Source organism: Dromiciops gliroides, chromosome 4 (assembly GCF_019393635.1).
Source record: "Dromiciops gliroides isolate mDroGli1 chromosome 4, mDroGli1.pri, whole genome shotgun sequence".
In the NCBI taxonomy this organism is placed as follows: Eukaryota; Metazoa; Chordata; class Mammalia; order Microbiotheria; family Microbiotheriidae; genus Dromiciops; species Dromiciops gliroides.
This window is the reverse complement of record NC_057864.1, coordinates 452,603,142-452,626,325: the sequence shown is the minus strand read 5'-3', so window position 1 is coordinate 452,626,325 and position 23,184 is coordinate 452,603,142. Positions and strand designations below refer to the sequence as shown.

At 43.4% G+C, this 23,184-nt stretch overlaps 1 protein-coding gene across 1 annotated transcript in view; it reads right to left on the bottom strand.

Annotated features, from left to right (window-relative positions):
* PIP5K1A (phosphatidylinositol-4-phosphate 5-kinase type 1 alpha) overlaps nucleotides 1-22,432 on the bottom strand; it is a 35,551-nt gene extending 13,119 nt beyond the window's left edge. The window contains 9 exon segments of the mRNA XM_044003573.1: nucleotides 116-211; nucleotides 214-268; nucleotides 383-500; nucleotides 1,632-1,762; nucleotides 4,343-4,389; nucleotides 4,392-4,419; nucleotides 5,937-5,977; nucleotides 14,646-14,684; nucleotides 22,347-22,432. Of these exon segments, the coding sequence (XP_043859508.1) occupies nucleotides 116-211; nucleotides 214-268; nucleotides 383-500; nucleotides 1,632-1,762; nucleotides 4,343-4,389; nucleotides 4,392-4,419; nucleotides 5,937-5,977; nucleotides 14,646-14,684; nucleotides 22,347-22,425 (634 nt within the window). The 5' untranslated portion in view covers nucleotides 22,426-22,432.
* Nucleotides 22,433-23,184: the final 752 nt, after the last annotated feature.

Here is a 23,184-nt window from a genome sequence, read left to right as displayed (position 1 = left end):
AAAGGACAACCAAAAAGGCCAAAGCCAAGTTCTTGGCAAGGAGTCGTCAAAGCTGCTTCTGTGCTTGGGCACCTTGGCCAGCAGATGGAAGGGAACAGCAGCCCAGCCCTCTCACCACTGTAGTATCCTGGCAGCAACTTCTGCAAAAACTCGGCCTCTTTATGCTGGACAGTCTTGATGATGAATTCGTCATCACTGGACACATAGAAGAGGAGCCGCTAGCTCCAGAGTTGCAGAGCTCGATCAGTGGCTCACTACACAGGGAATACTGGGATCCAGAAAGAGAGGGAGAAGAGTTTCAGAAACACCAGGACCTGGCAAACCTGGCAAAGGAATTCTGGGCTAAGGAGGGACTAGGAACAAAGGTACCCCAAGGGCTTACCAGATAGTCATCAGGCCGTATCCCGAACAACTCTCGGAAGTAGCGGAAAGCAACAGGGGCATAAGTCTTGAAACGGAAGTCATTATAATGATGTCCAGGGGTGAGGTTGCTCCCTTCACTGCCCAGGGGAAGTAGAAACAGTCAAGACTTGCAGAAATTTGTCAGGAAGCCGAGGAATTCCCTCCATGCTCCCCAAATTCTAGCCAATACCATCCTCTCAGAGGGATAATCAAGCCTTTGACTGAGTCACTGGTGAGTCAGGGGCTGTGTGGGGATTAAGGCATGGGCTCAGCGAAGTGCTCACATAACTCCTATACTCAACTCATTAAAAAAAAAAAAACAGCAGCTGCTTTAGTTTTCAGCTCATTAAGCATGGAAAACTAAATCTCTGTGGTAGCTGAGGACAAGAAGATCTGCAACTGCAAGCCAGATCCATGATCTCTTGATTGGGCCTGGGGAGACACCTGACTTTTGAACAGCTGCCAAATGCCTCACTCCAATATAAGGGGTTTAAACCAGAGCCTGTGTGACTACCACAGCAATGGGGACTCTGGCCAACTTACAAGAGGGTGGTGGTGATGGGGGCGGGTCTTACCACATCAGGCCCTTCTTTTCCACCCTTATAGTGCCAGTAACTAGCATGGAATCATTAGCAGACAGCATTCTGTTCTGGGTTTTTTTGGTGAGGCAATTGGGGGTTAAGTGACTTGCCCAGGGTCACACAGCTATTAAGTGTTAAGTGTCTGAGGTCAGATTTGAACTCAGGTCCTCCTGACTCCAGGGCCAGTGTTCTATCCACTGTGCCACCTAGCTGCCCCCTGACACAGCATTCTGTTCTGACTGAACCCACCTGCTCAGGTCAAGGGTCAAGGTTGAGGGGACTTGGCTTCTAAGGGCCAATGTCAGAATGTGGACTGAACTCAACCAGATGATACAGCCTTTCTCTGTGTTTCACTGGGCTGTTCAACCTTCCAACAACATTAAGTACAAAGTACTGTGCTCATCACTAGGGATACACAAGAGACAAAAACCACAGTTCCTGACCTCAAGGAAGCATATTGGAGGCATATAATGTGCACAATTAAGTAAATAGAGTAATATGGATGATTTGGGGGAGTGAGAAGGGGGCTGGGGGAAGGGAGGAATCAGGAAATGTCACATCCAATCTCCTTGAGGAACCTCTAAGTCTCATCTTGTGCATTAGCAGAAAGGGCCCAGATCTGTTTCCCTAAATATCAGGTTGTCTCACCTGGGGAAGAAGATACTCTCCACTACATAGAAGTCTTGCATGAGGACATCGCGCTCTGGTTTGGTGCTAAGACTGCCAACAGTATGGGTAATGCCTAGCTGAATGGCACCTTTCAGGGCTGATGAGGTTGTCTGAGGAAAAGTAGGATAAATTCAAGTTATTAAATCTGACACAAACTACAAAGGTTCAGATTCAGAGTACTAGAGCAAAAAAATGAAAGCAAAGGGCTTCTGGGTAACATGAAAACAAACACTTGCTCCCTAAATACTCCTGGGCTTGCTGACACATCAGGGCCTGCTAGTGCCTAGAGGGAGCAAGATATTCTGCTAGACACCATTCCAAGAGTTGGGTCTCCGGGCAGGGAGCTCCCTCCTACCTGTCATCTTCCATCTGAGCTCAATATACTGCCAGAAACACTTTCTTTAGGGTTCATTACTCTGTCTTCCTCACTCTTAGATTTCCATTTTAGGGACCCTCTTAAGCCAAAGTCGAGAACCCAAAGAGAATCATCAGATACACACCCTTCTCCCCACCAAGGACTTTATGCCTTGATGGTAACTGAAGGCAACCCAAACCCCACACGGGTGCCTGGCTGGCTATGGAGATGTCACATTTAAGGGCCCCCAAAAGACTAGAAACTTTTAGCTGGGATGAAATGGAACATAAAAGATGATCACTTCATGAAGAAAAACAAAGAGCTTAATAAATTCATCTTCCCCAACATGATAGAAAAAATTCTAAATCCACAAAGCAAAGGCCCCCTCCCACCCTAATTCAGGATCCCAATTCATAGAAAAGACTTTGTACTATTGAGATCCAGAGCCTATTACAAGGGGAAGGTATTTATCTAATGAACTATGGAACAATGTCTTTTTGAATCTTGTTTAAGAAAAAAAGAGGCAGAAACAGTGCCTAAGTCACTTTAAACATTGCCTACTAAAAAAACAAAAATAAAGATTACCTACTGTCATAGCATGAGGAGATTCTCATCTATAAAATGAAGGAGTTGGACTGGATCAAAGGTTCTTAATCTGGAGTCCATGAACTTTTGTTCTATTTTTTTAAAAAGTACTTTGAAAACTGTTATTTTAATAGAATTGGTTTCCTTTGTAAGCCTATGTATTTTCATTTGAAACTGGAAAAACATTATTTTGAGGTATGCATAGGCTTCACTAAACTACTCAAGGGGTCCATGTCACACAAACATTAACTTCTGGCCTGGATGATTTTACAGATCCCTTTCAGCAATTAAGTTCTAAGATAGTATAGACTTGAGGGAAACTCAACTATAGCTTCCTTAGGACCGGAAGAGAGATGACAAACTGCCCAATACAAAAAGGCTGGGAATAAGAGGAAGCAACTTTTCCCCCTCTCCCTCTAAGCTATTTCACCTCGTGATCTCATGAGCCCCCATGGATTCAGCGATCCCTGGCTTCTTTCAAATCCCAGCTTATAGAAGAGATCTTTTACAAACCCACTTAATGCTGGCGCCTTCCCTGTGTTGACTATGTTAGTTTATCCTGTATATGTCTTTTTTTGTACTTAGTTGTTTATATGTTTTCTACCCCATGAGACTCCCTGAGAGAGCAGGGACTAATTTTTGCCTTTATGTGCCTAGTGCTTATCACAGTGCATGGTAATAGTAGGCACTAAGTAAATGTTTGCTGATTTGACTTAATTCTGTTTCAAGAACTGGCTACGTGAAATCTTACTGTAAAAGCCAGAGAGAAAAAGTGTACCTCAGCACAACACAGTGCTGATTTGGGATAATGTCACTAAGACAAAGAAGTCAGAAGAGCCAATAAGACCAGAAAACAGAGTCTGGCACCACTGAATCAATAGACTGGCAGCCCTAAGTACCTCCTCTACCAGTCAGAGGTGCTCTGGTGTGGTATTAGTTAGCATTTATATAGCGTGCTAAAGGTTTGCAAAACCCTTTATGTGCAGTATCTCATTGGCTCTTGACAAGATCCCTGGGAGGTAGGTCCTATTATGGGGATGATAACTAGAGGGCTCCCAGAGAGGGCTATAGAACAAGAGTGTATCTTGGAGCTCGGCCAAGAGCTGAGAGAACCTTAAGTGGCTGTTCTCTTCTCTCCCCCCAGCCCCAGTCCTACCCAAATCCACTTATCTCTTCTTGGCTGTGCAACCTCCTTTCCATCCCACTTGATATCTCAAGGGCAGGTATTCAGACTCCTCCCACCAGTTTTGAGAACACTCATTCCAAAGCCAGTGCTTGGAAGTAATGAGCTTGACGGGACAGGCTGCAACGCTGGCCAGCAGCCGTCTGTCCGGGTATTGCCATATAAGGAGCTGGCCTCTTCACGCAGTTCCGTGTATATTAGGCTTCACAGGAAAGGTAGCAGGAGATGTATTTCCCCTGAGGTAAGGTGAGAGCAGCCTTGAAGGACCTGTTGCATGCCTGTCCCTAATAGAGAAACCCAGTTTCTTTAGTACAATAAGCTGGTACTTGTTGCCAAGTCTGTTGCAAGAAATGGACTGAAATGTAAACCCTCTATTAGGAACATCCTTATTTAAACATACAGAGATGAATAACAGTCTATCTTTTGTGAGGTAGACTGCATGGCACTAGCTATGTGTAATGCTATTATGCAAAGGCAGAAGATGGGAGAAGTCAGAAGAGGGGACACAAAGGTGAACAGAGCTATCACTGCCCAGTTCTAAGAAGAGAGACATGAATCCAGATATACCTTTTTATATGTTGTCTCCCCAGAGGGATCAACACTTCTGTGTCCTATTTCTTGACTGGACCAGAGGGGCCAGATACCTACAAAGAGAAAGAAGACAAAAGTAAGTATTTACACTAGGTCAAGGACATTTAATAGATGCTCAAAGCATCAATGCTTATTTCCTATACATTAACTGACTAAAGAAGCAGGGACAAAGGTCAATTGGAGTGTAGCTGGACTAAGGTACTGTCAACAGAGAGAAGAAAAAAATGAGCTTGTGGAAGAGGTATCCCAGAAGCCATGCTAAATCCTTGGTTGACCTTTAAAATGATGAATTACTAAGCAATGAAAAGTATTTTGGACTCAGAAATGAGAGACAATTTGATTCAAACATCATCCTTAATACTACCTATGTAACATGGTTCAAGTCCCTTAATTGCTCAAAGACTCAAGTTTCCTCATCTGTAAAATGGGGGTGATATCTCTAGTACCTCCTCTACAGGGTTTTAGGAAATTAAATGTGGCAATGTTTGTCAATCACTTTGGAAACCTTAAATGCTATGTGAATGTCAATTGCTGTTATTAAAATGATAAAAAGGAGGTTCATTCTCTATATCTAAATGTCAATCACCAAACCATTTTGGACTCTAGCAATCCAGATCAAAAGACCACACTACCGAGACACTCCAGTCATTGCCTATGGGAGCAGATTTGGAGCGTAGTAGTATTCCTGAGACGGATGTCTCGGTCACAGTAAGAGAAATTGCTGGGAATTTAGTCTTAACTTGGTCTACTACTCTCAAGACAAGTTGGGAAGAGGGAATGTCGATTTGGGAAGAACCAATAAGGTTAATCCTAGGAGCCAAAGTCCAAAGAAAGGAATGTAAATAAGCCCTCTTGGACTCCACTACTACGTGACATTGAAATCCTCTGCCTACTCTCAAGGCACTTGGTCATGAAGATAATCACAGCCAGTGACATTCATGAGATTTAATATTTATAAAGTACTTTTCACACAATAATCCTGAAAAATAAATTGTATGAGTATTGCTCTCTCCATTTAACAGATGATGAAAATGAGGCTTAGAAGCTCATGAGTTGCTCAGGGTCATAGAGCTAATAAGTGTCTGAGCCAGGATTTACACAAAGACCTCCCGAGTCCCAACACCACTGCTTTTACTGTTATTATCCCTGGTTCATGAGCAGAAGGATCCTTGAAATGATCCAAAGGAAGGGTTTCTTCCAAGGGCCCTCAAGTTTGGTACTAAAATGTCAAGATGTAGGCCTTGGTTGCTTTCTACTTGCTGCAAGCTATCACAGACCCCAGGAGGAGACAGAAAGGTTAGGAAAAGACAAGGAATATGGTCCAGGAAGGAAATTTTAAAGAGGAATATCTCATATATGGTGAAAAGAGTCGTATTCTATGTTCACTGAAGGAATAAGATAAGGCAGAAGTTACTTAGGTTAGATACCAGGAACCTCTCTCTTTTCTGCCTACCAGAGGTGACATTTGGCTCATTCTGCCCCAATCTAGGGCCATTCCCTAGTAGAGGTAGGTACCACATACAAAAAACCTTTTACCCTACTGAAATTCTTGGTATCTTCTGAAACTCACCTCAGTGGAAGTATTCAAAGATTTTTTGTAGGTTGACTGTACTGTAAAATACAAAACAAAAACATAGGAATAAATACATGCTAGACTAAACAGAAACACACACCTTACCCTCTTTTTTTTTTTTTTTTTAAGTGAGGCAATTGGGGTTAAGCGACTTGCCCAGGGTCACACAGCTAGCAAGTGTTAAGTGTCTGAGGCTGGATTTGAACTCAGGTCCTCCTGACTCCAGGGTCGGTGCTCTATCCACTGCGCCATCTAGCTGCCCCCCCCTTACCCTCTTAAACAGACTAAAAATCATTGTTTGAGCCTAAGCATGACAGTAAGCTACAATCACCTCTTCATTAATTCCAGGCTCTAATTCTTTTTTTAGGAATTTTAAATATTTTCTCCCAACATGATTTTTAGTTTATTCTCTTCTTAGTCTACATCCTTACACTGAGCTCAGATTCGCTCTTTAAAAACGTAATTATGTAATTACTCTCTAGACACAAAGTCAGTGGCTTTGACTTGACACCAAGATTGGAAAGAGGACAGAAAATATCCCAATACTCCCAGAGTTGGAATAGTCTATTCCTATGTTCAAAGTACACTGTCATTATTGTACACTGGCCCTTCCGATAAAATCCTTCAGAACTTCAGAGGGTCAAGGAACTTTGGGTATAGTACAGATTATAGTGAAACATAAATAGATTCACAGGAGGAGAGAAAGGGTACAATGTAAAACGCTTGTTCTCAAACTTTTTGGTCTCAGGTACCCTTTACACTCTTAAAAATTACTGAGTACCTCTCAAAGAGCTTTTGTTCATGTGCAGTATATCTATTGATATTAACCATATATTAGAAATTAAAACATCTTAGCACTGTAATAAAAACGGTTTTGACTTCATGGACCCCATTGTGTAAAGAGTTCCCGGGACCCCCAGTGATCTTCAGATCTCACTTAAGAACATTGATGTAGAGGAACTTAAGGTATTCTAGGAACTGATTAGGGTTTCTATATACTATCCTGGTGTATTGTGCTGTTAATGTCAAGAAATTTAAACATATGAGTAGTTTTGGTTTCAATTCATTCATTCAAGAAATATCGAGTGCCTGCTTATGGACAAACTTTATCTTTTGAATTTCAATTTATGGTTTTTCCACCCATTGATTTAGGAAAAATGTGAAGCAAATCTCTTAGAAAATGGCTGCAGGTCCTACACTGATAAACAGGTAAGTTTGCCACCTGTACCTTTATCCACATGCCAACCAGGAAAGGATGAAGCCAAAGCAAAGCCAGGCTGACAATTTCTGCATTTGGGGGCGAGGAGAGAAATTTAAACTATATTTATCTTCAGGGTCTACCCAATCCTTTCTTTGGCCTAGTTCTAAACAAATCTGTTAATATCTTAAAAAGAAGTAAATGGTGAGTCCAAATATGATGGTAATTCGAGGAATGAAAGTGAAGACCTGGGAGACAGAAGAGACAGGGAGATTTGGGGATACTTAGGGGGGGAAAATACATCTAATTATATAAACCAGACAATTTAGATTTGAGGACCAGACAGGACTGAGGGAAGAGGTTCTGACTCAATACTGGCCACAGGCTAAGTGTTTACAGCCCCACAAGGCAGAGCAACAGAATTTCGCTCCCCACAGACAGGCCAGAAGCCAACAAAGTGGAACAGATGGTTTCTCATTCCTCTCTTCCCAAAAAAGCAAGAGTTGAATGTTGGTACCAGTTCTCATGCTTAACATTTCTATGCTGGTAAGAAGATGTGATAATATGAAAAATATAGACTCCCATCACCCCCAGATCTAAAGAGGGCTGTTATCTCTCCCTTACCATGACCCTTTAAATCCTTCATATCCTTTCCATATCAGACAATTTTCACAGAGGTTAACTTGACTTGGGTGAACACAGAACTTAGTTTGAGACTTGAGGGCCCAGATTAGGGATTTCCAAAGACAGAAGAAAGAGAGCCACATCCACCTTTTTGGTTGTAAAAGATACTGAGCCTGAATTCTAATGTGGGAATGATGGGTCAAAGAGCAAGGCCTGAAGTTTGTCTCCATTTACTTTTTAGGTAATCTTTTTTTTTCCTTTCCTTTTCTTTCTTTTTTTTTTTTGCGGGGCAATGAGGGTTAAGTGACTTACCCAGGGTCACACAGCTAATAAGTGTCAAGTGTCTGAGGCTGGATTTGAACTCAGGTCCTCTGGAATGCAAGGCCAGTGCTTTATCCACTGCGCCATCTAGCTGCCCCCTCCCATTTACTTTTTAAGATTTTTTTCCGTCTCCCATTTAAACATGTATGAATCCTATCCTAAGCACCTCAAAGGCTTGGCTTCTCACACACTCCCTAATTCTCTAGGTAGAAATTATTCTGCTTTGAGCTGGGAAAACAGACGTCGAAATATGACAAACAAAAGGAGAGATAAATTCTGAAAAGGCTAGTCAGTCCCAACTATGATTCTAGAGGATTCATGATGAAACATTGCTACCCATACCATAGTAGGTGACAGCCTCAGGGTCTATCACCTAATTTTATGACACGGCAAAGCAAAATTTTGTTTTGTTTGGACCGAGCATGCTACAAGGGTTTTGTTTTTCTTTCTTTTCTCCTTTCTTTCACTGGGGGGGGGGGGGGCGGGAAGAGAAATGAGAGGAGAAAGTATTCAATTAGATGGAAAGATGAGTCATTAATAGAGGCCAAAGCAACGAAAAGGAAGGAATTTTTACAATGTTATTTCCAAGGCAGGAGGGGAGGGATTGGTGAGAAAGAAGAGGAGAGGAGAAGGAAAGAGGGGGATGGGGAGTGGAGAGAAAGAGGAAGGGGGGGGGGGAGAGAGGACACACACAGAGAGAGAGAATACAGAGAGAGAGGAGAGAGGGAGGACAGAGAGAGAGAGAGGGAGAGAGAGAGAGAGAGGGAGAGAGAGGGAGAGAGAGAGAGAATACAGAGGACTAGATGGCCCGAGGCCAACTTTGTTCCATACACGCCTTAAAAGAGGTTCTGGTTCTTACCCTTCCACAGCATTCACCTAACATGTACCAACCAGATCTGGAGCTATAACCCTAGACAATGCCTAAGACTCCAGTGGGAGAACTCCATCCAATGATGCCTTTCTCTCCCCTTCCTTCAGCTGGGATACTGCAGCTGCAGAGCTGGGGTTCATCCCAGGAAGTCTGCAGCTGTAAGAGAAAGAAAGGGGGCTGCCAGGTGCTAAATAAATAATGGCCCTCAGACCAAATGGCCCTTGGAGAACAGGACTTACTCTTCTCTTTGCCGGAAACGGTGTCCCTAGGAAACTGATCAGAGTGCCAAGCTACCAAGGAGAGACTGAAAAAAGAAAAAACCTATAGGATTTTGCTAATGCTGCTAACAAAGATTCAATGCTACAACCCAGCTTAGCCCAGAGGCCTGATGGACATCAGAGTGCCCACACCGGGCACCATCTGCTATGGACTGCCCACTTGGCCCTAGGGTTCTGCCAGCTTGAGATGGTCTATCGAGGAAAGCCCAGAGCTGGAGCAGCCACTATCACTGCACCTGGCCTCTTCACAATTGAGCCTTCTTTCCTCTGTCTAAGCATTTTATAACTGTGGGAAATGACCTAAAAAGAGAAACTGTTAAAAATGCCAACTCAGCATGGCAATACCAGCTTGACACTTCCAGCTGGACCATATTTGGTCTGAAATACTATGCCATTTGACTTGAGAGGAGAGGAGAGATATAATCCCTTTGCCTAAGACCAAATATCTTTAATTAGGACATTGATTTCCTGACACCTTTCCTCAAATACCTTCTGGTAAGAACACGATCATTTCTTCTTAAGAGAATAAGTATATTATCTTATTGAATGGGGAACCTAGAAGAAAGTGTGGGATGGAGGCAAACGTATGAAGTGACTTTTCCCAATAAGAAAGGTTTCTTCCTGTGCATTTATGAGATCTTATTTTTTTCCTCCTAAAATGATAAAATATTGTATATAAAATTTTCAAATTAGCATCAATCCAAAAACTGAGGTGTGGGATGCTTTGGAAGAACGTGGCACATATTTCATCCTATGAAAGAGGCGGGTACCAGTAAACCAAACGCACTAGTGACTAGCTCATAGAGGAAGGCTGCAGAGCAGGTCTGAGCAGCATCTGACCTCACTCCAGTCCAGCACCACATCTCAGACCAGTCTCAAAGCAGAAATATTTGGTGCCTCTTCCCTACCATTACTGTCGCTTCTCTACAACCTCCCACTTGTGGTGCTGAATGACTCTTCTAAGAAGACTGTCTGATACATTTTCAGAGACAGATTCTTCACACTGCCGTGTAAGAACAGGGTGAGAAGGAAGCTTATTACGTTTCAAGAAGACTTTTAAGGAGTTATCAACTTAAGAAAAGAAGATATGACCAGGACCCTTGCTGGGAAATTAATCTAATGAAATATAAGGCCCATAGGACAAGAGATCAAGCTGCATATAGCAGAAAGAAACACATAATGGAAAGCATAATCCCAGCAGTCGGACCAATAGTTCTTAGGTTCAGTGAGTGTCATCATTAGTGTTTAAGATTCAGGGAGATGTTTTGTAGGTTTGTAGATCTTGGAGAAAACTAGCTATGAAGGTGCCTTAAAAGCTCTTAGCTGTAGGCATCGACAACCCCCGCTTCATCCAAGAGTGCTATTACTAGGGATTGGGCACAGAAGAGAGAAGCAAAAAAGAGAGAAATTATGAAATTTTTCACAATGAGCACATTTAGCAACAGAAGGAAGTAAGAAGGAGTCAGCCAGGAACTCTACCCTCCAAGAGACTCAGTGCCAATGAGATACAAAGACAGCAGCTGGGTCAAACTCACTACCATCCCTGGATCCATTCAGCGAACACCTAAAGCCACTGCCAACACTTTCCACTTCTATTCCACTGGGGCTTATGTAGCATAGGGGGCATTCCTACTTCCTTAAATCTGACAGAGGGAAAACAGGTAGAGAAGAGGGTTCATGCTGCACTATTGGCAGGAAGTGGTGATTAAATGACAGGAACAATGAAGGTCTCTCATCTAGGACCCTAAGGTAGTGGTATGCTAAACCTGGCTACAGATGCTTCCCTAAACGGCTTTTTTTTTGGGGGGGGGTGAGGCAATTGGGATTAAGTGACTTGCCCAGGGTCACATAGCTAGTAATTTGTCAAGCGTCTAAGGCCAGATTTGAACTCAGGTCCTCCTGACTCCAGGGCCGGTGCTCTATCCACTGTGCCACCTAGCTGCCCCCTTCCCTAAACTCTTGAAATTGCACTAGTAAGAATCAGCATTGGTATAAGCAAGGTCCTCACCTCCCTTACTTCCATCTGGCCTATGCTGACCTCCACCACATCATCTGAAGGCTAGAGAGATGGAGGAGATACCAGCTGCTGTCCTCAAAGTCACCCCTGCCTGGGGTGCACACCTGGAGCTTCTAGCCCAAGTGCTGGCACATGGTATCCAGCCTCTGGGCAGGAACTTTACCCACAAAACTGAGGGTAAATGACAGGGAAGGGGCTAAACCAGTCAGGATGTAACTGGCATGATCTCAGTAACAGCACTTCACAGGGTAGGGAGATATCAATAACTGTACCTTTATACTGAGAACCTGAAGATTATAAAACATTTATCTATTTTAATTCTAACAACAATTCTGTGATAGTACATTTTACAGAAAAGGGAAAAGGCTGACAGGTTAAATAGCTTGCATTAAGTCACACAGATAATAAATGGAGTCAGAACTTTAAGTTCTTTTGGCTCAATCTAGTGCTTGTTCTAGCACCACAGCAGCTTAACAAAGCTGGAATCTTTGTGTGCAACTACTGACAATTGCAAAGTGAAAAAAATATTGTAATCATTCTCCACAATTGTGTGGTACACATATTTAAGGCCCAGTGTGAGTAAAGCCCAGAATTCTTCCTCCATGAACTCCTTTATCTTGTAACCACCTTATTTTTTTACATGCTGTCTTCCCTATTAAAATCTAAGTTCTCTGAGGGCAGAGACTGGAGGTTTTTTGCCTTTTTCTCTGTATCTCTAGTACTTAGTACAGTGTCTGGAACCTAGTAAATGCTTGATGACTTAACTACATCCCTTCATATCACTTTTAGGGGCCCTACCTCTTCTTTGCTAGTACCATGTACTAGTACTGCATCTCTCTCCCCAACCCAGACACTGGAATGTAAGCTCTTCAAGAGGAAGGTGTCATTCATTTCTTTACCCCCCTCCTCCTGGGAGTACTGAGCATAGAACCCAGCACATGGTAGGAACCTAATAAATATTTGTTGAAGGAAGGAAAAGAAATAACAACCCACGTTTCTTAAAAGGAAAGGAAGGTGGGAGGGAGAAAAATAAAAGAAGAGTAAAAAATGAAGGAAGACGAAAGAAAGAGCCCCCTATACAAGGTGGTAGAAGGTGACCAACATTTACCTCTGGTCCCATTCAGTGTAATGGGCTGCCTTGCCCTGCCTCTCCTGGTTGTTCCCAACATGTCTTTAGGGACCCTACTTTATTAATAGGCTCTGGACTGAGGACTAGATATAGTGACTTTATTGGAAACAAAGATGAAGCTAAGACAAGTTGGCAGCTTTACAGAAAACACAGAGTGGCTACAAATAGCCTGTTTTGGCCAAAGGAGTGGATGATACAGTGTCAGTCCCAACCATTCAGAGTTCCAGGCCCTCAATAGAGAGGGTAGAGGAGAAAAAAGAACTGGATGAGCAGTCTGTGACCCTCTATGTCACCTCTTAGCTAGGTTATAGCTAAATCCACTAATGACAGCTGGCGTTAAAAAACTACACAAAGCTGGAAGTTTGGCTCCATGAGCTCAATATGAAGCTGCCTCCCCATTCCTAAGCTAAATCAAGAAAGATCCTTAAAATCACTGGAGCACAATGCTGGAAGAGACTTTAAGAGTTCTGGTATTTTACATATAAGGAAATCCCTGGCTTTTTTACATGTAAGGAAATTGTGGCCCAATGCCATACCCAAGATCTCACTGCTAGTCAGTAGCAAAACCAGGAGCCCCATGTATTAATCCCCTGCTCTAGTGCTTTTCACTGCTTCATACTACTGTCCCAACTTTCTACCCCTTCTGTGGGGCAAGGCAGGTTGTGAAGTAGGAGGGGAGAGGTGCTCCAACTGGGCTACTCTAGCAGAATACTGGGGGGGATGGGGTGTGTGTCAAAAAACAAAAACTGCAATGAATGCATGGAGGACACATTTTACCATCCTTTCGAGGTACTTTCTCCTTGGTGCCCTAGGAGCTCGGTTTCAGTAACAGAATAACACAGGTCTCTTCCCTCAGTTCCTTTCAGTGAAATCAACCACCAATATTCTCTCTTTCCTGTGGGACAGCAGGCAACTTCTTTAACTGACAGGAATGAAAAACAGGTAGATCTCCCCCATCTGCTTCTGCCAGTTAAACTGAAAAACTATCTTTGTTACTATACAAGAAGGTATCACTTTTCTGAGAGGAGCTAAACTGGAAGCTTATGACCCTCTCTTGCACCTGAGGGGACAGTTTATCATTTTCAATGGTCCAGAAATGAGGGAATGGCTTGAAGATGGAAACCCAAGAAGAGTAAAATTCCAAAGTGCCACAAACACAGGGGGAAAAAACTTTTGCCTTTATAATGGAAATCAAAAATTTGAAGAGAGAAAAAAAAAAGAAATACATCCTTCCTGTGAGACTGCAGATTTCTGCCTGGGTTTAGTACCTATGTTTTCATTGCTTACTGCAGCAAAAAGCATAATGCTTTAGGCTCTTTTGCACACATCTACAAACATTTCTGCTGATCAGAGCGTGATTTCCAACCTTCTTCCCTAAACAATAAACGGAATAGTGAATTTTAATCCAAAAGCCTTTTTACCATTCTACCAACACAGTCTTATTTGTTTTTGTGAAGGAGACTCGACAGAGGGAACTCTTAAATACCAGGATTTTTACAGATCACTTTAAACTGAGTGAAGTATAAAACTTTGGCACTATTCCCTAGTTTCAGAGCATCGTGTAGAAGAAGTGTCAGCAAGTCAATTCATATACTAGGGAGTTCATTTACAAAACTGGGAGGGGAAGAGGCTGCTCCGGCTAGACAGGGGCTGGCAAACTACAGCTCGGGGGCCAAACCCAACTGACTTTTTTGTATGGCCTGTGAGCTATGAATGGATTTTAGATTTTTTTAAATGAGCTAGAATCCTTGGATGGTCCAATCCCTGGACCACTGGGTTCATTACCAAATTAAATAACACACAAGCTTTCTTGTTAATAAAACCACCAAAGCCTTTCTAAGCAATGGGGAGAGCAGGGGGAATTAGAGAGCTAGGAGAGGTAGAGCAGAGAAACGGGCTTTTGGAACACTAAGAAGGATGCTACAAAAAGGCTCCAGGGTAAACAGAAGGGAGGGCCTGGCAGATGGGAGATGGAGGCATTGGGAAGAGCATTCACATTGTATTAGAGAACTGTAAGCAAAGATACTTCTATATTAGGAGGGGACTTTTTTTTTTCCTCCTCAAGAGGCATGGTGGAAGGGAGAAGAGTAGAGAACCTTGAGTCAAATGTGCTTACAAAACCCTTCATTCACAGTCCTTCCAGGGGAGGACTATACTCCACTCCATCCCATTCCAAAGAACTTGAGATGATTAAGGGGAAGGGGAGCTGGCTGCTAGTTATTGTGGGGAGCTCATGCCTCAATAAGCACAGATATGCATCAGATCTACCTCTCTTACGGGTGGCCCCACAGCACAGAAAGTGGAAACCTAGATGAGGAAAAACAGAAAGTTATCATAAACTAAGGAGTTTCTACTTGCTTACAGAAGAATGAACATTTGAAAAGATTCTAAAAGCTTAAACTAAGACTAGGAAAGTAGATTATGTCTCATGAACCAATGTGGAGATACTGAGTGTGCCATTTTCAAAAGATCACAAGTTAGGGCAGCTAGGTGGCGCAGTGGATAAAGCACCGGCCCTGGAGTCAGGAGTACCTGAGTTCAAATATGGCCTCAGACACTTAACACTTACTAGCTGTGTAACCCTGGGCAAGTCACTTAACCCCAATTGCCTCACTAAAAAAAAACAAAAAACAAAAAACACAAGTCAAGGAAAAGCTTTGGCAGATTTCCACAAGCTGACACAATACCCTCCCCTCAACCCACGAATCCCAGTTTTTACTTGAGCAATGTTAGAGAGAAACTTCCCATCAGAGGTAGTTCTCAGATCTCTGTGTCCGCCATTCTTCCACCACTCATTCTCCACCAGGTCAGAGCTGCTCAGTTACACTGCACACATCCTTTTGTTGCCTTACATTAAACTAAACTCCTCATAAACCTGGCACTCCACTGTTCCAAAGATGGTACAAGAAGTGGGGAAAACCCAACAGAAAATGTCCAAGGTGCTACTGACACTTTTGGGCTCCAAAGATGCCCAACATTACAACATCATTCCCTCACACTCAACATCCTGATTATGATGCCAGCTAAAGGGATGGTAAAGTTAGCTCAGAACATACCATACTAGGCTTGCTGTGAGAGTATGTATAGTCATCAGGACAACACTGATACTTTCCTATCAGAACAGGGATAAACAAGTCTATCATTTAATCTCAATGTTTCCTGAACTGTAAGACTTAGGGTAAATGTTCCAGTACAAATATCACAGGACTCTTAAATGTTGCCAATGTAACCTCAGAAAACAGTCATTCATGCCAACCGGATCAGGATAAAGTCCCAAACTGGTCATATTCTATATTCTCGCTCTAAAACACAAAACTATATCACCATCCCGTCACAGGATAGTTAAAAAAATGTACTTAGTCCTAGTTGGAAAGAAGACCTAAATTTTGGTTCCTGACCCCACCCAGAGCTGTGTTTGTGGAGCAACAGACTACTTTCCACATGGAAGGACTGGTTTCAAGTCACTTGGCAAAATGTGTATTTGTGCAGTCACAGTCATAACTCTATATAAATGTATCTACTGTTGCTGAGCTCCTGAAAATTCAGACTCAACGTTGGGAGAAAGGAAAGAAAGGAAAGAAAGGAGAGGAGGAAAACAAGAAGTTCAAAAGTAATATCAAGAGAGGTGATAAATGCACACTTGAGAGGGGGAAAAAAAGGGAAGCAGGTCTCATAAGAAGAGATGACTGAAACAAAGATGGTTTTACAGGCAGTAGATAGCTCTATAACGAGGGTTATTTCAGTGTGCAGAGCAAAACAGAGCTGGCCTTAATACTCGAGCCTCTCCCCATGTTTTCAGGGCAGAAGCATTTCCGTGGGAGATGAAATGACATCATCTACCAGCAGAGAAACCAAGAGCTTGTGTGTGTGGCTAACTTCAATATTTGCAGTATATATGTAATTTGGAGAAGCTGTAGGTCAGTCAGGCAGATATGCATTCCTCAAAATACTGAAGCTGCAGGCTAGTTCCCAAATTGATCACAGAAGAAGCTGTCTCTGAGAATTACAGGACAATTTTTTAAGTTGGTTTCAAACGTGCCAATGATTCCTGCATAGATCAGATAGAAGCAAAAGAAAGCTATGAACCGAACTGCCAGTTACCACAGAATCTCACCTGACAAAGCAGGGCATTTTAAAACAAATCAAGCAAACAATCAAGAAAGCCATTTGTTTACTGGACAAGTTCTCTGGAGGAATAGTTCTGTTCCAGTTATTTGCAGTCTGGGTAGTCATTCTCTTTACCCTTCCAGAGGTGGGAGGCACAATATGTTCTCTGGCTCAAAAAAACCCCCTCACAACTCTGTCTTAAATGCCAGCCTGCCTCCTGAGAAGTGTAACTGAGCACAGCTCAAGGAAAAAGTGTTAAGACCCCCCCACCTCCACCACCATCACATGTGATAATGACTGTTCAAGAACATATATCATAGATAAAAATTAAACTTAGCTCAATGGAAAATTTCTCTTTTTCCTAAGAATGCATGACTGCCTGGGGTGGCATTCAAAAGGCTGGGATGTTCCTAGAGAACGAACCTATTAACCAAGTTAGTCAGGTAATTCCGGGGTCCTCTTAGTTGAGAGAGGGGAGATAATGCCTGTAAAGTCTGTGTTGGGGGAGGAGGGAGTGGACTAAAAACCAGTCTGACAACCCTAGCAGGCATACATTCCTCCAACAATTCCACCAATAACTAGATGTGTGACCCTAAGCAACTCACTTCTCTAGACACCATTCCTGCACTTGGAAAAGAAAGACATTGGTCTAGATCTCTAGTCTCTTTTCTGGCACTAACTTGGTTTCTCTTTTTGCAGGAGAGAATTAAGGTTCTCAGCTCTAATATTTGTTCTCCATGGCACCAAACTTCTACCCAAGGCTTGCAGTCTGTTCAGTGGCTCCTGGCCAAAAGACATTTAATACATTAGGACCATTGCCCCTTCCAATCACCATTCCCAAACCCAGCTCTAACTACCTTGGGGAAACAATCAATTCAGGACTGTAATATATGCATCCTCAGCATTCGGCAAAGGGCCTCATATGTTCAATAAATATATGTCAAAGTACATTCTAACTCTTGAGAATGTCAGGGTGAACGACAGGTTTGGCAAATATGTACTACAGTAGTTCAAGACAGCCCAGAGTAGGACCAAAGTGATAAACCAAATCATTATTATCCTCTCTATCATCAGATTCCTATAACACAGGACTCTGGTTCTTACTGTGAATAGTATTATGTTATCAATACAAATCTTGAGGATTAGCAGACCCATTCGTCACTCTGTTTAGGAAAAAGCAAGCATCTCCTAAAATTCCCAGCCCCTTCATACACCCATCTCTTCTAATACCACCTTCATTCCTGACCTATATTCATTTAGCCAGGCACATACAACGAGATAGAGTAACAATGGGATTTCCCAGAACCTGACAATCTTTTCAACAGAAGCTTCCTTAGGATCCCAAAAGACAATAAATAAAATAAGCAAAATATCACATAACGGCAGATCTACTGGCTGGAGGAAGAGAAATGAATCTTCAGGCCCAGGTTTAAAAGTGGGAGGAACCGGAATAGAAAAATAAGTTGCAAAGTGAAATGAACAAAACAGGATCAACACCCAGAAAGAGGAAACTGAACTCACTTTTTTGATAGAAAAGGGCGGAAAGTGGGATGCAGTATAGGAAAAAGTCTGGGTAAGAGGTTCCTTTCTCTAGGAAAACACCAGCAGATCAAACACTATCTCAGAAGTTGAGTGGTGAAATATTGGACTTGGAGCACAACAGAATCAAGATTCCCATTCCCGGGGTATCGTTAAGCACTACATAACCTGAAACACCCCAGTTGAGAGGAAGAGAAAAAGGAGAGAGACTGGGGACTTTGGTAACTAGGGAGCTGACTAAGTATCAAAAGGGGTATTCTGACACCTCCCAAGAAAGCACCTGGCAGGTTTACCAGAGAAAATAACCCCTTCCCTGCCTCGATCTGTTATCATCTATTGTTCACCTTCAAAGGCTTTAATTTCCATTACACTCCCAAAAGATTAATCTTTAAAGAATAGCTGTTATGTAGTGGATAGCCAAAGATATTATCAGCAGTTTTAGATCTGTTCAAAAAAGCCTACAAAGATCATCAACAGGGCCAAAAATAAAAAGTATAGCAGGATACTCTGGCACTCAAACCTAGTTCACGAATAAGTTCCTAATCAATATCAGGCACTGGGTGTGTACAGGATTGATTCATTAAACATGTCAATAAATATTAGAACCATAATGTATAAATGGTTAAGTCAGAAGCAATGAAAACCTAATACCAAATCTGCATTTCCTTTAACACTCTTAGAGGCCAACAAGGAAAAGGAACCAAACTTGGTTCCATGGGCTCCCTTTAAAAACAAATAAAAAACTTTTTCCACCCTCAAAATTCCAGTGTCCTAAAAATTGATACCTATGTAGAATTAGCGGGGAAAACTGAGACCTAAAGCAGGTCTCTAAAGGTAAGTGCATTGGATTAAGTTCTAGACAGTATACATTTATAAATTTAATCTTTCCCCTTAGGGAAACAAGATGGCTCACTTAAGTCTAAACTCCTTGTCACTCATAAGAAGGCAAAACAGAAAAAGAAAGTCTATCAGGTCAGCCTAGAAATTGCTTACTTTGTATACAATGAACAGAGACAAAACAATCCTCAACAAGAATGGTCGAACTATGGAGTTATCAGATTACAGCACAGTTTACTGGTTGGGCACTGCTAGAGAGAACAAAGGCATCACAGCCATAGATGGATGAGTGGGCCTCAACGAAAAAGTCCCAAACAAAAGTGAACCAATGTCATGTCCTCTGGGGTTTTTTTCACTTGGTGATTAGAAAGAGAGAAGACTGGATAGAATCAAGAATAGAGAAGTGAAGCAACCTCCAGGTCATTCAGTATTCCTGATATACAAAAAGGAATAGTGACAATTTCAGACATATGTTGTGATGACTGTTGAGAAAGCATTTCTCACCAAATGATACTGATGTTCTGGCCCTTCAGGAATCAGAAAGAGCCACAGTTCATGGATATCTATGAAATCAAATGCATTTCCATAGGAGTCAGACCTCAGGTTATCGTTCTGTTTATTTCAGCTGACCTGATTCCACTAACCTCCAAATTGAGCCAATAAAAGGAAAGATCTGACCCTCTTTCAATAATGGGAGTGGTAGCATATTTCAATGCCTTGGTGGACTAAGACAATCTGGAAACAAAGCTTGGGAGATAGATGCTGCACATCGGTGTGTGACAGATGGCTGCACGGTCAGACCCTACACATCATCTTTAATTTTATTAAGATGGTATCACTGTCCCAAATAACAAAGACTTGAGAGAAGGAGAAACTCTCTCATACAGAAAGTTCAAGCAAAATGACAAACTCTTACACTACTCATTAACAAAATGTAAGAATGAACCTGATAATGGCTGATTTAAGATCTTTACCAGTCATTGTCTCTCCAAAAGCCAAACATGTGAATTACCCCACTAGGAAGAGACATTAAGCAACCCTTACAGCTCATGATTTGCTACACCCTGTATTTCAGTTTGTTAACTGATCATTACGGAGCAGCCCAGGCCTGATGGACAAACAATCTAAAAGCAGGCAAGAGACTGAATTCTGGGGTTTAATGGAAACCAACCTTCTTTTGAACACTGGCCCTTCCTGACAGGGATGCCAAAGCTTTTGAACAAACACAGACTGAAGAGTGGCTCATCTACAAGGGTCATCCAAACCCTGCTCCCTTCACTTCAGTTTCACTCTTGCTAGAAATTGCCTGTAGAATTCCAGAGTTCTACTGAAATGTTAACACTGTTTCAATCAAAGAAGGAGGAGCATCAGCTTATTTCAGGGGGGAAAATACATGTTGTGCCCCCAGAAAGTTATTTCATAAATATTTAGGAAATTGTAAGTTATCTCCTATTTGTGCCAAATTCCTAATTCCCCTGGAGCCAGAGGTACAATTATCTTCTCCAATCACACACAAAATCTCTTTCTTATTAGTTTTTTGGCACTAGGATCAAGCTCCTGAAAAACTTATCCACAGACCGAAAGACACCATTAGATTAAAACCAAAAGTACTCATACACATCTAAATATATAAAAATGCATCATGCACTTGTACACAAGCATGCCTCTCACCTCAAGTTTCCAGACACGTTATAGAAAGCAACAACTATAAAATTATATAAATATAAAAATATAAATTATATGAATATAAAAAATTATAAAAGTAAAAATATTTGGTTGCAACGTCTTAAATAATTTGGCAGAGAAAAGAAGGGGGAGGAAGAAATTATATAACCACACAAAGTGCTTTTAAAAAAGTACAATTTTAAGTTGAATGTTTTCATATCCATTAAAACATGTGGCAAAGTACAACCCAAATCTAACAATTGACTTTTTGGTAAAAACAGGAGAGCTAACAATACATACACATTTTTTTAAACTTCCAGCTGACAGAAGACACAACACTGACCACAGGACACAAGACCACAAGGCTATGAGGCTAGAATTAGGATTCTTTGTAGCAGGAAAAGAGGGATGAGGATGGAGGGGAAAGGATCATTAAGTGACAAACAGATGTTTCTTTATAGTTAAATCTAGCCATCTGGTCAATCTCTCCAGAAAAGTCTAAACCAAAGTTTTGGAACACAAACATGAAGCTTTCACCTGTAATCCAGTAACAGACCCCACTTTTTTCTGGCTAAAAATGAGAAGTCTGACAAGACTGACAAGACCATATACAACTATACTATTTTTCCCATCTCAACGGGAGGGGGGGCGGCGCCGCGGTGTTGGGGGGGGGGGGGTCAGACTTCCAGCCAAAGACACAAGGTAGTCATTTTCCAAGTGTCCCTTAAGCTCAAAGTGACTCCCCCAAATATGTGCAACATAAATAAAACTTAGACTAATGAGATGTCTAAGGCTTTTTAGCCAGCCATTGAGCTTATTTAAGAGTGTGAAAGCTAGGTCCTTGAAAAGCATCTGATCTATTCAAAATAGGAAGAGAGAGTGTTGGGGGGAAAGAGGTAGAGAGACCAAGAGGTGGCAATGAGCACACGAACATCACCAAGAACCACTGAAGGCAGATTTTAGGTAGAGCCAACCAAATCCAGCATCATTCCCCGATCACTGGCAGTGGCAACAACACCCATTCCATATCATATGTTTCCAAAGAGGGTACCCCCAGCAAAGTTTTCTTGAAGATTTTTAATCAACCCGTAGCCCTTTGCACCATTCCTTTCCAATCCCTGACTCACATCCCCTTCCTCCCCCAACACTACACACTTTCCCTCCCACATACACTCTGCTGTTTTTTCTTTGGGGCTCTTCACATCCTGCTGCTCAGCCCCCTCCCGATCTCCCCCAAGTTCTGCCTGTCCTGAGATCCCTCTTCAATGGCCTCTGTGACCAAGCCTCGACCTCTCCCCCCGACTCACTTTGCCTGTCTTTTCGTCTCCCCCATCCCACCCATTAAACCTCCTTTCTCAGGCCTCATTCCCAAAACTCGACTGCAACCCAAGGCCCCACCTTTGCCTCCCAGATTCTCTTTTGGAGACCCCGACTTCTCGCACTGCTGGGGTTCTTTCCCCTACTTTCTGGCGCCCACCTCCACGACCACAAACTCTTGAGCCACTCCGAGCCCCACGTCCCCTGCCTCACCCGCCCCACGGTCAGCAGTCCTGTGTTCTTTTCGGGGTCCTGGGTGCGTCTCTCTCCGCGCCCCCAAATAAGTGGCCAGCCGCCACCCCGCACAAACGGTCCCCCTCGAAGCCTGCCCTGACTCTGAACTTTCTCGGCCGTGGATCCCCGCTCTCAGTCCCTGCCCCCTGGGCCTCGCACTCACTCCCCTCCCCGTCCCGCTCCTGGCTCCAGCCCCTCTACTGGTCTTCCCCAACCCAAAGCTCACGGGCCCCTCCGCCTGGGCCCCCCTCCCAGCAACCCCCGCCTCACCTAAACCGGAGGTGCAGCTATTGCTCCCCAACTCCAAGGAGGTAGTCCCGGCCGTCGACGATCCGGAGGACGACGCCATCTTGGCAGCCCCCTCCCCCCCCACCCCGGCGCCCTCGCTCCGTCGCAGGTCGGGCTTTTCCCCTTCCCGGCGTCGAATCTCCCCCCCCCCCCCGACAGGCTCCGCAGGCAGCCCGCTTCCCGCCGGCCGGCGCCCCCTCCTCGAGGGCCTCCCTCTGACGCGTCCGGCCGGCTCCGGACCCGGCTCAGGACCGCACCATTCGTCCGGCACAGGGGGGGGTTCTCCTTCACTCTAGGGCACCTCCACCTTAAAGATCTCAATAGGAGCTGATTTCCCCCTCTATCCTGGAAACTCTTTGGTGTCGCCCGGACCGCTTTGGCCACGCCTTCGGGCTGAACCACACCTAAGGGAAAAAGGGGGCGTGAGAAGTTTCCTACTGAGCGAATCCCAACCCCTGCCAGAGACTTGTTTATCGTCCAACTCCACAGCTCCACACTGGGTGTCTAGGAAAATCCGGACCCTGCGCATGCGCCCATTCTCGCCCGCGTTCCAGCCTACACTTTCGGTGGGCGGACGCAGAAGGACGGCGAAGCCAATCCGGGCACGTCCGGGGATCACATGATGCGGACCTCACACGCCCCAGCAAATCCCCGGAGGCTCTGGGGGTGGGGTGGGGAACTTGGGGGGAAGCCGAATGTGCTTGGCCTTCCTACTCTATGGTGGCCTGTGTGGGTCATTTGAAGTGTCCCGCTATGGAGTGCGCTAGGAATCCGAGGGTTCGGTTAGCTTGCGGTGTCAAAGTGCAGAAGTCTAGGAACT